This window comes from Vanacampus margaritifer, chromosome 1 (assembly GCF_051991255.1).
Source record: "Vanacampus margaritifer isolate UIUO_Vmar chromosome 1, RoL_Vmar_1.0, whole genome shotgun sequence".
Lineage (NCBI taxonomy): Eukaryota > Metazoa > Chordata > Actinopteri > Syngnathiformes > Syngnathidae > Vanacampus > Vanacampus margaritifer.
The window spans coordinates 9,109,740-9,125,172 of NC_135432.1; the positions used below are offsets into that span (position 1 = coordinate 9,109,740).

A 15,433-nucleotide genomic window follows, 5' to 3' on the forward strand; every position below is an offset into this window, starting at 1 on the left:
TGTGGGCGCCGTTTCTCAGAGCGGACACGTTGATAGTCAGACATGCATGCGTCAGCGTGCGACTCGTGAGATCTTTCACAAACGCTGTGACGGTAAACTGTCGGATCAGGTGGGATCGCCTTACGCCAATCTGGGAAATCAATCTGCGCAATGATTCGGTTGAGCGCAGCGAGTACAAAAAAAACATGACGCACTTTGGAGTCCGCCATCATGAGTGGCCCCTCCCCCGCTATAAAGTATAACAACTTGAAAAATCGCCCAGTTGCTTTGAAAGCAAATAGTCACGCATGTACAGCGAAGCCTTGAGATACAAATTGAATTTATTCTGCGATCAAGCTAAAAAACTTGTCTCAAATCATCTACTACTACGTTGCTGTAATTAGTCATTTTTCATAGAGGATAAAGAAAACTGTGTACGCATGTGAGGATTGTCAAGTTATCTATAACGTCTTACATGTGTTATTCCAGCATTTGCTTTTAAATGACGGACAACCACAGCTATTGATGCCAACTATTAGCAAGTCAATGGGAATTTCCATTATATGTTAGCATTTACGCTAGCAGACCGCTCTTAAGTGAACATAGTTAGGTTGTTTTTAAAATACAACATGTAATAGTCTTTGTTTTCTGTTTAGTTTTAGAGTAAACCTGAAGTGGGAGTGGCCAAAAACAGCTTGAAGCCTCTTTTTTCTTTTAAGGGTTGGACAACCACAGCTATTGATGCCAACTATTAGCAAGTCAATGGGATTTTCTATTATATGTTAGCATTTACGCTACCAGACCACTCTTAAGTGAGCATAGTTAGGTTGTTTTTAAAATACATGTAATTCTCTTTGTTTTCTGTTTAGTTTTAGAGTAAACCTGAAGTGGGCGTGGCCAAAAACAGCTTGAAGCCTCTTTTTTTTTTTTTTTTTTTTAATGAACTGTTCACAAGTTGCTAAACTGCAGTTGAAATGTGTTCGCCATCGCAGCTCTAGTTTGCGCTTGCAATTCAAAAGCATGAAACTTGTCAGTCCAACTGATGGCTCGTATCTTGAAAAGATTTGTCATGTCACTTGTATCTCAGGGCAGTTGCCTGTTTGCAAGGTGCTGTGTCACTTTGTGATCTTTGCAGTGGTAAGAATTTATCTCAAGCACTGAATTGAATCTTCTTCAGGTCAAACGGCCCAAAAAAAATTCATCCACCCAGCAAGTGAAATTCATTCTAGCTTCTAACTCTTTGGTGTGTGTGTGTGTGTGTGTTTTTCTCCCTTTAACCAAGATGTGCTCACCCTTGGGAAAAACTAACATCACACAATATTGACCATGTTCATGTCTGTTCTACCGGTCTGATCAGTCCTAATGGGGCAGCAGCAATGTAAAATGTTTTGGGGGGGGTTTAAGAACATCAAATGCAATTTGACTAATTATTTTCTAGTTACAAACAATGTGGACACAATACAGCATATGGAATGATGTTTATTAAAAATAAAAATAAAAACACAGATCCCACAGGATCACCTGACTTGGGCAAATACTCCCACGTTGTGCATTCTTGAAAATGTTTTTTTTATTTATTTACTTATTTTTAATCTGGTGCCAAATGTGAGAGTCACCTTGAGGACACACACGGCCAAAAGTCTCAAGAAACTTCAACTACTGCTTCCTGCAGCGGAGTGTCGGTGATAAGCCATCATGACCAACACGCATCAACCGTAAATCATCAGGACTTTAAAAAAAAAAAAAAAAAATGACAACAGCGACATAATTGTTACAAGAGCATGTTTTGATGTAGCAAATTGATCAATTAGTACACAGTGGACTTTGAGTCAGTTGGAATTTCCCTCCAGCTTCCTTTCAAGTCCGGATGGACGCTCATAGGCTTGCAATTTCAGAAAAATTGGCAAACTTTCTACCATCCAGACCACGCCTACCAACAAAACATCCGGGAAACGCGGACAGGAGTTGTCGGCTGCAATGAAATATACAGCAAGGCCAGTAAGAAAACAAAATGACACGGCAGGTCACTTTATCAGTCGTATTTTCCGCCGTGCGTTTTGTTCCTTTTGTTGAGCAGCTCGCTAGCAATGTAAATATTTGAATTGGAGTCAAATAGGCAGCTAATTGCTGCTGTAGGGAAACAAAGGAGCCAACAGAGCAAGCAAACACGAGGACATCAGTCCTACAAAACGTCAGGAGCTTGAATTAAAAAATTATGAGGCGTGGACTCACTTGCAACATGTATGTGCATTAATCATTTCAGTTTCTGACCTTATGCTACATTACGGATGAGGTCATCGCAACAAAATATCCACATCATCAACTATTACAATGTTCCCAAAAACATTGCTTGAAAATTGGTTTCATTTGTTATTTTGTCAATGAGACGCTTAAACCGACATGACCCGTAGCTAAACTGTTAGGTTGACGTAGTTTGGGTGTCTTTGTGGGTTTTAGTGACACAGCCTCTTCTCTTGACATATAACAGAAGAAGAAAAAAAAAAAAAAAGAAAAAAAACTTTACTGACAAACTAAACAAATGACACACATATATATAATTTTTTTTAAAGTGAAGCAATTCAAATCGAGTCTTCCATCAATCAAAACGCGTCCCAAGTCCAAAAACTGTCGACTATCTGACACGAGTCATGAAAGTCGGGCCACCACCAATCACTTAACACAAAAGTAGCCCTCCAATTCTAATGCGTCACAACATCAGAGTCGACAATTGCAGCAAGTTTAGTGAGCTGAACACTAAGCTGTGTACCCAACAAACACCCCAGAGGCAATTATTTGTATAGAAATTCAAGTCCATTTTCCCAGAATGCAAGTTCCCTTTAATAAGACCGTCCCAATGTGATTTTGGCAAATGTTGCTGAAGAAATGTTTTCAGCCCTGTGCTGGAATATAGCGTTTGCAATTGTTGCAGCAGGCAAGGCTGGACGCACAGCCCAGACTAAACTGCTTCAGGCAAAATTGGGGCAGTTTCTTCTGTTGCGCAATAAGGATTTATTCGTGGCATGATACAATGATCTAATCGATGAAAAATGTTGCATTTACACTTTTTCTTCATATTTGCCTTTTCTGTTGACAGTGAATTTTCTCAAAATATGACTATTTTCCTGAATATAAACTTTCTTCAATTAGTGGTGGTTTGTTCTCTTTTGAGAAATACCACTTTCATCATGTGTAATTTTGTTCTCGGAAGACAGACTGACTGGTTTGTCAAGAAAATATGGTTTTAGTATTATAATGCGCAAACTCTTAATCTCTGACAACTGACTTTATTTAATATAAGATTATGATCCCCCCCACACACACTTATTTGTAATAAAAAGTCATATTATTACAGGTTTTTAAAATCTATTTATCTTATACCCCTAAATTGGTGACAAAATATGACTTTCATGAAAGATGGCTTGACCAACCTTTCTGGCAAAAATATTCATTTATTCCTATTGTACTGTGACTTTGAGTATCACTTGATTTTCATAATATGTCAACTGTACATCCTCATCTGACATTTAAAAAAACAAAAACAAAAAAAAACACACAATTGTAATGTTTTTTTAGATAAACTGCGACTGAAAATACTTGCTCGGGAAAATTACCACCCCCCCTTTCATGTTATGAAATTAAAAAAAAATAAAAATTACTTCATGAGGCAAACCATGCAAGTGTGTAAAGAGAACAAAATCCACTTTGTCATTCACATCTTCCGCTTTCCTGTCAAACTATAATTGAACTTGAAACAGTTCCGTCTTGCTGGACGAGACAGAAAAAGAAAAAAAAAGTCACATGACACCGTTTTCAAGCTTTACAATCTGGTCATAAGATTCACATTCCATCACCAGCACTTGCTGTAAAGCGCGCTTAACACACACACTTTCAGATGAACTTATCATGTGATTTGCGCGCCGGATTTTTTTTTTTTTTTTGGGGGGGGGGGGGGGGGGGGGTTGCTGGTTAGTCAGGCGGTGGCGTACGTTGATGGAGATTTCATTTTATACACGAAGTAACAAACTGAGACCATTATTAATGTGGCTGTGTGCCACTTCCGGCTCTCTTGCAGTTGGCACAGTGATCAAGTGCTATTCACAAGAATCGTCTGGTTTCCTTTTGATAACAAACATATCGTATAGCTATGGGGGAAAAATAAAAAAAAAATAAAACTGGACCTCTTTCAATATTTTTGAACAATTTTCCCTTTTTCATTATTTGAAATTTTGGAGCAATGCCATCAGCAGTTTATAGGAAAAAAAGCATGTTAATTGGATTAAAAGATAACACAAATCAAGAGAAAGCCGTCATTTTCCTACCACTCCCCCCCCCCCCCCATGTCAGAGTTCAAATCACATGATTTGAAGTATCTGCCAATAGAGTCCCAATCCGATACTTTAGCATTAAGAAGAAACAAAGTGGACATTCAAACTTTCTCAATTATCTTTTTTTGGGGGGGTTAAAAGTATCCCAAAATAATGCTTCATATGGCTTACAAGTCTTATACAGCAGTGGTTCAAACCAAATGAAAAACAAAAATCAGTGGCTATGCATGAAATAACAATAGCAACTAATTACATTTAAAGCTGCAGTGCATCCCTAACCCTCCATAAAAATATTAAGTCATTTTCAGAGGTGCTGACAATGCTGATGTGGCCCTTCAGCTCCTCTGACATCTTCAAGATTTGATCTTTTAAATTTCACGTCAATCAGCGACATTCCCACGCAGGCACACAGAATACGACATACCCAAAGTGAGGTAGCGGAAATGACGGATTTGACTTAGGAATGGGTGGAGCACATCCCCTTGTCTCCAGCTTGGTAATGAAGACTCTTTCGCCATTTTGGTCGCAGAAAAGAATCATGCAAAAGAACCGATGCGTTTCCTTGACCGGATATCCTTCAAAACTGAATAAATTCACAGTTGGGGAGGCAGGCAAGGGTATAACCAGAGTTGCAAACCTACCTATAAAAATTCACATCCACAACAATTTGCCTAAATTTCCATAGTTTGGAAATTTGGGACAAGAACATTACCATGGAACAGTTATTGCAGTATATGATGCAATACCAAGTTTGAAACAAATCTGCAAAATGTTCAATCGCATGACATCATCATTACTCTATGAGCATAATCATTAATAAAAATAAAAAAAATGTAATGAGAATGTAGTCACATAAAATGTATTTTAAAATATTTTCCTTAACATGGAATTTATGCTCGCTCTAACAGCAATACATTACTTAGAAAACTTGTCTTTTGGGCTACTTGAAACAAACATCCTTGTGAATCGGAGCAGTAAAGATTCAAGCAAGTCTATTCAAACAAATAGTGATTAAGCACAATGCTTATTATCGGCAAAAAAAAAAAAAAAAGACCCCAGTCATCTGCTGGCTCCCCTTTACACTCTCTTTTTCCATTTTATGAGCTGCAGGAAGTACTTTGATGTTGCAAAAAAGATGGCCAATAATATAAAGGCCTACAAAAGAGAAATGGATTGACATTGTTTATTAAATATTAAAAAATGTAAAGAATAATTTTTGTAATAAGATTACAAAAAAAAAACTTTTGAGAAAAATGGATCAGGTATATATTGAAAGTATGACCGTCTTTTGTTTAATGTGTGGAGTCGACTCACCCAGTATTCATCTCATCCTTCTTTTTCCACTTTAAAATTTTGTTTTTCATAATGTAAAGGTGTACTACTGGGTTCTTGTTACTATGAAGAGGTATTCTTGTAAAATGGTGGAAGGACAAAATATTCATAGCTGTACAAAGAGCTATTTTGTGTTACAAGTGTTATGGATATATACATATACATACATACATATACATACATAGTGAAATCCAAATTGATGTGAACCATGAAAATGTTCAATTAAAAGAAAATTAAGAAACTGGATCATTTTGCCCTCTTTTTTAAGTCATTAAAATGTCATCTTCCTCAATTCATTACATATTGACAAAACATTTTGTTCCTTTATTGAAGCTGTGGTTTAACATTGTTTTTTTTATGATTTAAAAAACAACTGTTTTGTCACTACCTATAAAAGTTTTCTGTTTTTTTTTGCAAGTTCAACTTCAAACGCACCCGTTGTCTTGCTCTTTTATTGCATACACAGGAAGTCAACAATCATGTTTTCCGGTTTGGTTACTGCATCTTAAACTCCATTTTTTTTAATCCGATTTTTTTCCACCTGATATTCAGCAATTTTCCCAATCACGTGATCGGAAATCGTAACAACTCCAACTGTCACTTCATTCCCGAGCTATAGAGACTTGAAAACATGCGAGACTCACCCAGAAGACGAAGTTGAAGAAGAAGAGCAAGAACTTGACGCATTTCATTCCCCCCTCGAGAGTCATGGTTGGAGAGGATCAGCTTCCTGGATCAAGGAAGAGGGAGAAATGAAACTTTTTTTTTTTTTTATTTGTGCTCAGGTGACGTGTGTGAGCAGCAGCTGCTTCCCAAACAAAAAGAACATCTGAGTCATTTCCCCAAACATGCTGACAGAACATTTTAGTTGGGAGAAGTTCGAGGCAGTGCTACAAATCAATTTCTAGGACTAACAAGAGTTCTAAAGTCACTAAAAATAGCTTAGCTGTGAATTTCGTAAGCCCTGACATCCAAGCAAAGTCACCCGAGCAGGACCTCGCCTCGCCGGGCAGGAATTTCGCCCTGCCTCGAACCGTTAACTAACACCACCACCAAATTCGACAACAAAGCCAGCTTTGTCCCCCTAAACGACATCGAATCAAGCCAGTTAGCCACCTTATTGAATTTGTTCAGTTTGCCCTGTCAATTAGTCGACGACGCGTGGACGCAGCACAACTTCTTTAAAGTTTTTTTTAAACAAAATTGGGAGGATTAAGGCGTCGCTATATGATAAAAAGAAGAGGGTGTGAAAACACATTTTATGGGAAACCTCCGCAAGGAGGAGACGCGTTATTTGTGTTTTTATTTTTATGGCCTACCTTTTAAGAGGTGTGTAAATTCGGTGGACGGAGGACAAACGGAGCAAAGTGTCGAAGTTTTTGGAGAAGTTGCGTTGCTCCTTGCTACTTGCTAACCCCGCCCCAAGTGAGGAAGATGACGATGATGGTTGCCGTCCTTCGCCTCCTATTATAGTGACCTGAACTCACTTGATACGTTCACGGCCTCCTCGTTAAATCAACCAGCGCGGCTTCACGCCCACGGGACAAATCATCAATTTTATATTTCCCCAGTTTTCAATAAGTCACTCGAACGCCTCCTAAAATGTGATTGGATTATGTGGATTTCTGTTGATTATAATAAACCTCACAGAGTAAACCCTTACTTTTCGAAAACAAGTTACAGTTGCAGGAAGTTCTTTGATGTACAAATAGATGGCTAAAAATACAAAGGACATAACTGTAACAAAGTGCAGTATATAAAATATGAAAGATAAAATAAACACTATATATATATAAAAATGTGTGTGCGTGTGTGCGTGTGTGTGTGTGTGTGTGTGTATTAGAGCTGTCAAACGATTGCATTTTTAAATCAGATTAATCACGATTAATCGCTTATTTAAAAAAAGGCTTTTTCATCAACATTTTTTTCCCTCCGCCAAATTTGAAGAGCACCGGTTATGTGTTAATTCTTTTGACATTTAATGTTATGAAGACGTCTTACACATTTTTTGATCCATTGCACACGCTCATCCTCCTCTTTTTCTAATCAGTTAATTACTTGCATAATTTAAAATAAAATAAAAATATGACCCCAAAATTTTGACATGAACAAATATTCTAAATGTGATACGCAAACATTTATTAAATGCTTGTAATTATGTTTATTGTTCTAACACAGCCTGTGCTACCTTAAACGTAACTATCCGCTGTCACGCTAAAGGATAATCTATGGTCAAGATAATAGTGCGATTAATCTGTGTTAATTCATGATTAATGTAATAATTTTTTGTGATTAATTAATCAGCTAACGCTTTAACTTTGACAGCACTAATATATATATATATATATATATATATATAATTAAAAGACTGAGCTCCTTTTAAAACAGAGCATATTTAAAAACAGAGTTAGTCAACTTTTTATGGTCAAGAACAGGCCTCTCTTCAGTCTTTATAGGATTAATGCTAGCATGAGAATCAGTAGTACTAATACAGTGATCAAGCCAAGATGTTGAGTGCCAGGCCTCACTGATATAGGTAAAAGCTATCAGCAGGTAAAAGCTTTAAACAAGACAATATGAGATCTTCACAGAACAGAACTATATGCTTGGCAAAAATGTAATTATCTAAAATGTCAGCATTTACGTCTGCACAACAAAAATGCTTGTGGACAGGTTATCATAAATAAAAGAATTATTAAAAGGAAGCCTGTTCAAATATCCATCATCATTGAGTCTGGACTAATAAGATGTGTAAACATTTAAAATGACAAACTCTGTCATTTAACTTTACTTGAATGCCAATACACCAGTCTGCTTCAAGTCTGATCACGGTATTAACAGGATCAAAGCGTTTTCTTTTTTTTTCTTTTTATTGGGTTGGATCAAACCTTTTGTGCCACAGGATGGCCACACCCCCAAGAATCCTCCCTCTGACGATTAACTGATAAAGATCAGTAGTAATTCTCCAGGCCCACAGGCACAGAAGTTTTCATTAACAGAGTTCAATCCCTCCAAATCCTGTTTGGAGAGAAACATCTCCTGCAAACAAACCATCTTTGCAGCCGGTTATCAACCACTAGTCGTACGTCGGGTTCTCTCCCTCGCTCTTACCGCGACAAGAGTCCTCATTTTCACAGAAATGAAGTGCAACAGTTTATCAACCACAATTGTCTTCCCGCACTGGGTTTTAAAAACAGCTGCTTCAGAATGAGGGCAGTCTCCAAACGCATGCCATCTTGTTTGTTTGTTTGTTTGTAGTGTGATGATGTGATCACTACAAACCACTTCCTTTCCCTCTATCTGGCTGCTTTCTTGAAAGTAACTGTTCACGGGAATTTAAAAGCATTTTCTTACATTTATGAAAAAGCTTCAGAATATTTTTAATTTTTAATTACAATTACTTTGGATAAATGATAATGATGAAAATTGAATTTTTATCTCATTCCTGCTGATTTCAATGTTTGTGATTATAACACATTACTTTCAAATAAACTAAACTAAATCATTTGACCAGTTACTTTCTCTCATAATCTAATTTGTACGTACGTACGGGCCAAAAAGCTTTACCAGCTCAGTGGCCTGGTGGTAGAGTGACTGCTCTGAGACTGGAAGGTTGTGGGTTAAATCCCCCGGCCGGTTATACCAAAGACTATAAAAATAGGACCCATTGCCGCCCTGCTTGACACTCAGCATTAAGGGTTGGAATTGGGGGGTTAGATAACCAAATGATTCCCGAGCGCGGCCCCTGCTGCTGCTCACCGCTCCCTTCGGGGATGGGTCAAATGCGGAGAATGAATTTCCCCCCACTTAGGTGTGACAATTAGTGGTAGTTTAATGTTTGAGTTTTCATTATGTACTTGATATTCAAGAAGAATTGATGTTCCATAAATATATGTATATAAATCATTATTGGATTGAATAAAAAAAAGAAAGAAGAAGAATCGATTCAGTTGATTAGTTTCGATACCAGCTCTAATTTTTAAGGGTACTCAAGAACTAATTCATATTAAAATAATATTTAGGAATCAGTTTCAATACTTATTACTATTATTATCATCATTATTATTATTATTTATCACTTGCAGGGTGTTTGATACAGAAATAACTAAAGCAATTTTGATTTAGTTTATGTTTTAAACTTCTATTTTTGAACGGCAACAATCGAAACCACGTGAACGTCTGATTTACAATGCTCAATAAAGTTTTTAAGTAGAAAAAACTATAATCTGACAATGTGCAATGTTCTGATTGGCTATATTTCTACTGACGTAAAAAAGTCGACTTGGAGAGGGCGGGGCTAACGACAGCAAGCTGGTGCTATCATCATGGCGGGATGCATGAAAGAACGAAACCGAATAATCACGACAGGAGCCCGTTCACCGCTTTTAACGGTGCTGCTGTTGTGTTTCGCTCTTACCTCGTCACAAGCTACAGGTAATGTGTGATGTAACGATGTATTCAGATACACGACACATGCATATATACTGGCCATAGAGTTAAGTAACGCGACAAGAGACTGTGTCGTTTAGCTTCGGAGCAAGTTAGCTTGTTGCTATTTATGACAACACAACCTGTACAAGTTGATGATTACATTGAGATCAGTTGTTTCAGGAACGTCACACAACTAGACATTCAAACTTAAATCCCACTTTCAAGAGGTCTGTCATTGGAAATCTTGCTAAACACAGTAACCGACAACAAACTGACACAATATCAAAACATCCATGGAGAAAACAAATTAATATTCACACGATATATTGTCAAAGCGGTTTGATTGCAATTCAGGTTGCACGATCAAGTGTGCAGCTGGTAGAGTGGCCGGCGGATAACCCAACACCAACTGCCGTTTGTTCAAAATGTGCTATTGATGTCCTTGTATGGCAAATGAACCTTTGTACTCTTGCGATCCAGGTAGCAAGCCTCCAATCATCGATCTCAAGGATGGAGATAAGTACGAACTATCGGGCTCCAGCCTGTTCTGCTACACAAACGCCATCGTACCAAACTGGAGGCAAACCTGGACGAGAATTCAGGTTGGTGTATGAACAAATCCAAGTTGAGTGAGACTTGATCAGACTCTTACCGTTACGGCAGGAATTAAATCGATTTTTTTAGGGCGATATTTAGCAGAAACCCCCCCAATTAATTTCAGTAAATATCAATTATGAATAAAATAACTTCTCTTGTCCCTTAACGCTTACAACAGCAAAGATGGATTACAGGCAGAACATTTGACTGTTTTATGATACTTTGTTCTTAAGTGTTGGTTTAACTTTCTGTACAACAGAAGAATTTTCAAGTGCAAAAAGTATTACCTGATGAATTTAGATGTAGGCTATAAATGTAAACAGTATTCAAACAACTGGTCCTGTCACTGAAAAAAAAATTTTTTTACCATCTTTTTAGATCACCACGTTTTTAATAGACTTAGAAACCTGGTGGCCATCTCTGGTACTGCTTTTCTTCTTATCTCACGGACCGATATTTCGTGGATACATGTTCCTCCAAAACCCAAGGAATTAAATGTGGGGTTCCATAAGGTTCAATTTTAGGCCCATTCCTTTTTACTCTTCATATGCTTCCCCTTGGGAATCAGGAAATACGGCCGTCGGCTTCCACAGTTACGCTGATGATGCACAGCTTTACATTGCTGTGTCCCCTTCTAACGACTCTTGTGTATTTCACCTATGTCAAATACCGTAACTACTGTTTGGTGGCTTGGCCTCTTAAAACGAATGGCGCAGGTCCGAGTTTGGAGTTCCAACGTGTTCAAGGCGGAGACGGTGCAAGGTGAGGAGGAGCTGCAGCAGCTGGAACGCTTCAGCGTGTGGAGCTGGTTGCAGGGTTTTCTGCGCGAGGGCCACAACGAGACCACCATCAACATCCACCTGTTCAGCAACAAGACCTGCTTCAAGGTCGAGCCCAGCGATCAAACCAAGTACACCGTCAAATCGCTGCGCAGTACGTCGCAATCGTGTCCGTGTTTCATGTCGAAAGGTGAATCTGTCTTGGGCCAACTCATTGTTTGTATTTTCTTCCAGAGTTTGACATTTATCTGTTTTTGGTTTTCCTGGTGGGAGTCATGCTATTTGTCTTTGCCGACTCCCTCAGCAGGTAATCTGATATCAGCAAGCGAGTATGTTATTGAAGGCAGTTCTGTCTTGTCCCTAACTTGTTTATTTTTTGTTTTTTTTACAATAGGAGTCAGATTTTTTTCTACTCAGCCGGCATGGGCACAGGAATGATCGCGTCCCTCATCGTTCTCTTTTTCATCCTGGCCCGTCTTTTGCCAAAGGTAGCGTTGTAGCGGCCTTCTACTAGAAAGAGCCGCAAGTATGCCCGGCGTGCTAAAAACACATTTTGCCCTTTTATGTTTCCACAGAAAAGCCCTTTTTATATACTGATTGTTGGCGGCTGGTCCTTCTCGGTGTACGCCATCCAGCTTGTCTGCAGGAACCTCAACGTCATCCTCCGAGAACATTGGCCCGTGGCTTTGGGTACGTGCAAATCGGATACATCTGGTCAAAAATATATATTATTCAGTGCTATCGATAAATGCAGGGATTTCTGTGTTCAGGGATGTGATTTTTCCGCTAATTCGCGGAATTCCGCTTTTTTTTTTTATCCCCCCCCCCCAAAAAAAAAAATCATTTTTTTTTTTTTTTAGTAGTTCATTGTGTATGCACATGACTCCGACAGATAACATCTTCTGCTATAACAAAGACGTTTGTGGTATGCTCTAATATGAGTTACTTTTCATTTGGTCATGATACAATTATTTGTTCATGAAATTTGAACTCTTCAACATTATTTATGTGTTAACTCAGTAATCACATTAGTTAGATATGATGATATTCTCAGTGATAGTTTTTTAAAAGCAAAGGCAGTCCAATGTTTTTGAATGTGACTGATTTTGAGTTGACTAAAACTGCCATTTTATATGGGATAGTTCAATATACATTGAAAATTTATGCTGTTGTTTTGTCTATTTCTTTGTCATGTGAGTGCATTGAAAGTACTTAAAAACACGGAAAACCCATGAGCTCAGGGGGGCTTCGCCCCCCTTGTCCCCCCCACCAGGGCACTGCCCTGGACCTAGCTGGGTGCCAGCGGCCCCCAGACCCCCGGCTAAATTTTCAGATAATTTCACTTTGGTCAAATCATATCCCTGTGTGTTTGAGTGGGCTAAAAAAAATGGATATGATTGTTTTAGAGTATGCAAAAATATGTATCCCCCAAATGGTTCCCTATTACGAACCAACCTTGAACATTCTTGATTTGTGTTTAATAGCGCCGTGCAGATCCAGCTTGTCTTTTTCTTTTTTTCCACCCGACAGGTTACGTGACCGTAGTCGGCTTTATCAGTTTTGCCGTGTGTTACCGCTACGGCCCCCTGGTGGACGACAAGAGCATCAACATCCTGTCGTGGACGCTGCAGTTGTTCGGCCTGTTTCTCATTTATCTCGGAATTCAAATCCAGCAAGTTTCCTTCGCCATCATCGTGGCAGCTGTGATCGCCAAGAATCTCGAGTACCCCATCATGATGGCCCTCCCTGCAGTATGGTGAGTGATTGGGGGTGTTAGAAAAAATGGATTCGGCAATATATCGCGATATTACAGCGCGCTGCGGCCGAATCGATTTTTAAACATCATTTTTCTATGGGAATATTCAACAAAACGTCTTACTTAGGGTTAGGATTCACACATTAAGCATGGAAGAATGTTATATTAATGGAACATTAAGCCTTAATATTTGATTTCAGTGCTGTTCAAACATGAAACAGACTGCAACCTGAATTTTCAGATAAATAAATACATTTTCATACAAATCTTACAGTGTACATGTACAAGTTTACTGATTAGTATTTTCTAAATTTCAGTTTAAAAAAAATCGCAATAAACAATTTATAGATTCGCATCGGGATTAATCGAATCGAATCGTGACCTATGAATCGTGATACAAATCGAATCACCAGGTACTAGGCAATTTACACCATATATATATATATATGAATAAAATACAAAATTTAAGCAAAGTGGTGAAATAATAGTTTTGATTGTTAACAAAGCAGTAATGAACGGCAAAATTTACAATCCAAACTAAACTTTGTTTAGTTGAACATGTGGAAATGCTCAGGACTAGTCGAGATGTATTATGATCTGAGCTAGTGGCAGCATGAAGATGTTGAATAAAAGTAGTCCGAGAGTGGACCCCTGGGGTACTCCACATGCTGTCTGTCATTCTTTCAGTTTCATGTCACCAACTGCAAGAAAGTATTCCCAAATTTTGTAAAGTTTGAAGCAGTTGCGCTCGTTGCTGTCCAGGAAAATTCGCCGGTATGTTCACTGGAAGCCGGAGAAGCGCCGCCTATTGACGGAAGAGGAGTATCGCAAGCAAGGGGAGGAGGAGACGGTGCACGCGCTGGACGAGCTGCGCAAGTTCTGCAACAGCAGGGAGTGCAGCCCGTGGAAAGCTGTCAGCAAGCTGAAGTCCCCCAAAAGGTGCCTGCTTTTTTTTTCAACTCTTGGAGATGGAACTCATTATTTTCTTATCCGTTTATGCATCAAATGCATTTCCCACGAGTGTTTGTGTTGCCAAGTCGATGCAATCTGCCCAATGTCCAGGTTTGCCGATTTCATCGAGGGCTCCTCCCACCTGATGGCCAACGAGGTGTCGGTGCACGCGCAGGAATACGGCTGGAAAGACTTTTTCGACACGGACGATGAGGAAGATCCGTCAGGCTTGTGCCAAAACCAGAGCGAGCCGGCGCAGACGCCTTTTGAAAACGACGGCGCTCTGCCGAACCGACACCAACGCTCGTGAGCCGAGTCCTCGCGTGTCAGCCGCCCAAGGTCACATTTGCCGGAAAGGAATGTAGAAAAGGCAACGCGGTGAATCTTTGTCATGGAGGCTTTGCTCCTATTGGCTGTTCCGAAACTCAAAACCTGGCTGAGACGCCCTGGACGCTTTTGTTTTTTTAAATTGGATGTACAGGACTGTGCAAAAGTCTCAGGCCACAGTTAGATTTGTTTTTTGTTTGATTTTTTATTTTTTTTTTGCAGTGCCCCAATGAGCATGAAATCTAGAATGCCATTCTGATAAGTAGATCGCAGACCGTCACCAATTTGTTTGTTAGTTCGCAGGCTTCTATCGGCTACTGCCAATATTGGTCGACTTCCAATGGATTCATATTGACTCACATGGATAAAAAAAAACAAAAACAATAATGCACCCTTTTCCAGATGTTGACGAAACGGATGTGATGAAATGCAGTTGGTTGATCTTTGTCGCGGAGTTCCTCGCTAAACTTTAGTGGGTTCATTCGTGGAAACCTGCTGAGTCTTTTTAGTTGATGTTTTACAAGTCATATTGACTAATGTGAAAAAGACTCCAGAAAACAAAGCCGGAGACTTTTGCACTGCACTGTATGTGAAATAGATTTTTCTTATGTTTGTACAAAAAAAGAGTTTTGTCTCTGGAATGTCATTTGTGAAATAAATATCTAGATTTGCTGAGCTGGGAGAGAATCTCACAAACTCCAAACTTTAAAGAGGCTCGAAATGCAAACACTTTCTTTGCAATAATTTGTTGAATGTGCCTGCATGAGTCAAAACGCAGTTTTCTGATTTAATATTGCGTTTGTTTGTGGTATTAGAATTAAACTAATTATTCAGTCTCCGGGCTCGTATTGCGAACATCACGCGACCAAACCCAGAAAACTGCCGGGTAAATATCGGTCATGGTGGTGGCCAAGAATTTAGTTTCTTCTTTCCTTATCACAAACAAGTTTAATAAC

At 39.0% G+C, this 15,433-nt stretch overlaps 2 protein-coding genes across 2 annotated transcripts in view; one reads left to right on the forward strand and one right to left on the reverse strand.

The window, feature by feature from the left end:
• Positions 1-7,120, reverse strand: part of cd63 (CD63 molecule) — a 13,597-nt gene extending 6,477 nt beyond the window's left edge. Inside the window, exons 1-2 of the mRNA XM_077579588.1 lie at positions 6,956-7,120; positions 6,281-6,366 (exon numbers count right to left, since the gene is read on the reverse strand). Of these exons, the coding sequence (XP_077435714.1) occupies positions 6,281-6,346 (66 nt within the window). The 5' untranslated portion in view covers positions 6,347-6,366; positions 6,956-7,120. The remainder of the gene's footprint in view (positions 1-6,280; positions 6,367-6,955) is intronic.
• Positions 7,121-9,920: 2,800 nt separating this feature from the next.
• nemp1 (nuclear envelope integral membrane protein 1) lies at positions 9,921-15,152 on the forward strand. Its single transcript, XM_077569733.1, has 9 exons — positions 9,921-10,070; positions 10,548-10,669; positions 11,381-11,597; positions 11,678-11,750; positions 11,838-11,931; positions 12,019-12,133; positions 12,974-13,199; positions 13,962-14,138; positions 14,262-15,152. Exons 1-9 carry the CDS (start codon positions 9,962-9,964, stop codon positions 14,458-14,460), a joined length of 1,332 nt encoding a protein of 443 aa, XP_077425859.1. The 5' UTR covers positions 9,921-9,961; the 3' UTR covers positions 14,461-15,152.
• Positions 15,153-15,433: the final 281 nt, after the last annotated feature.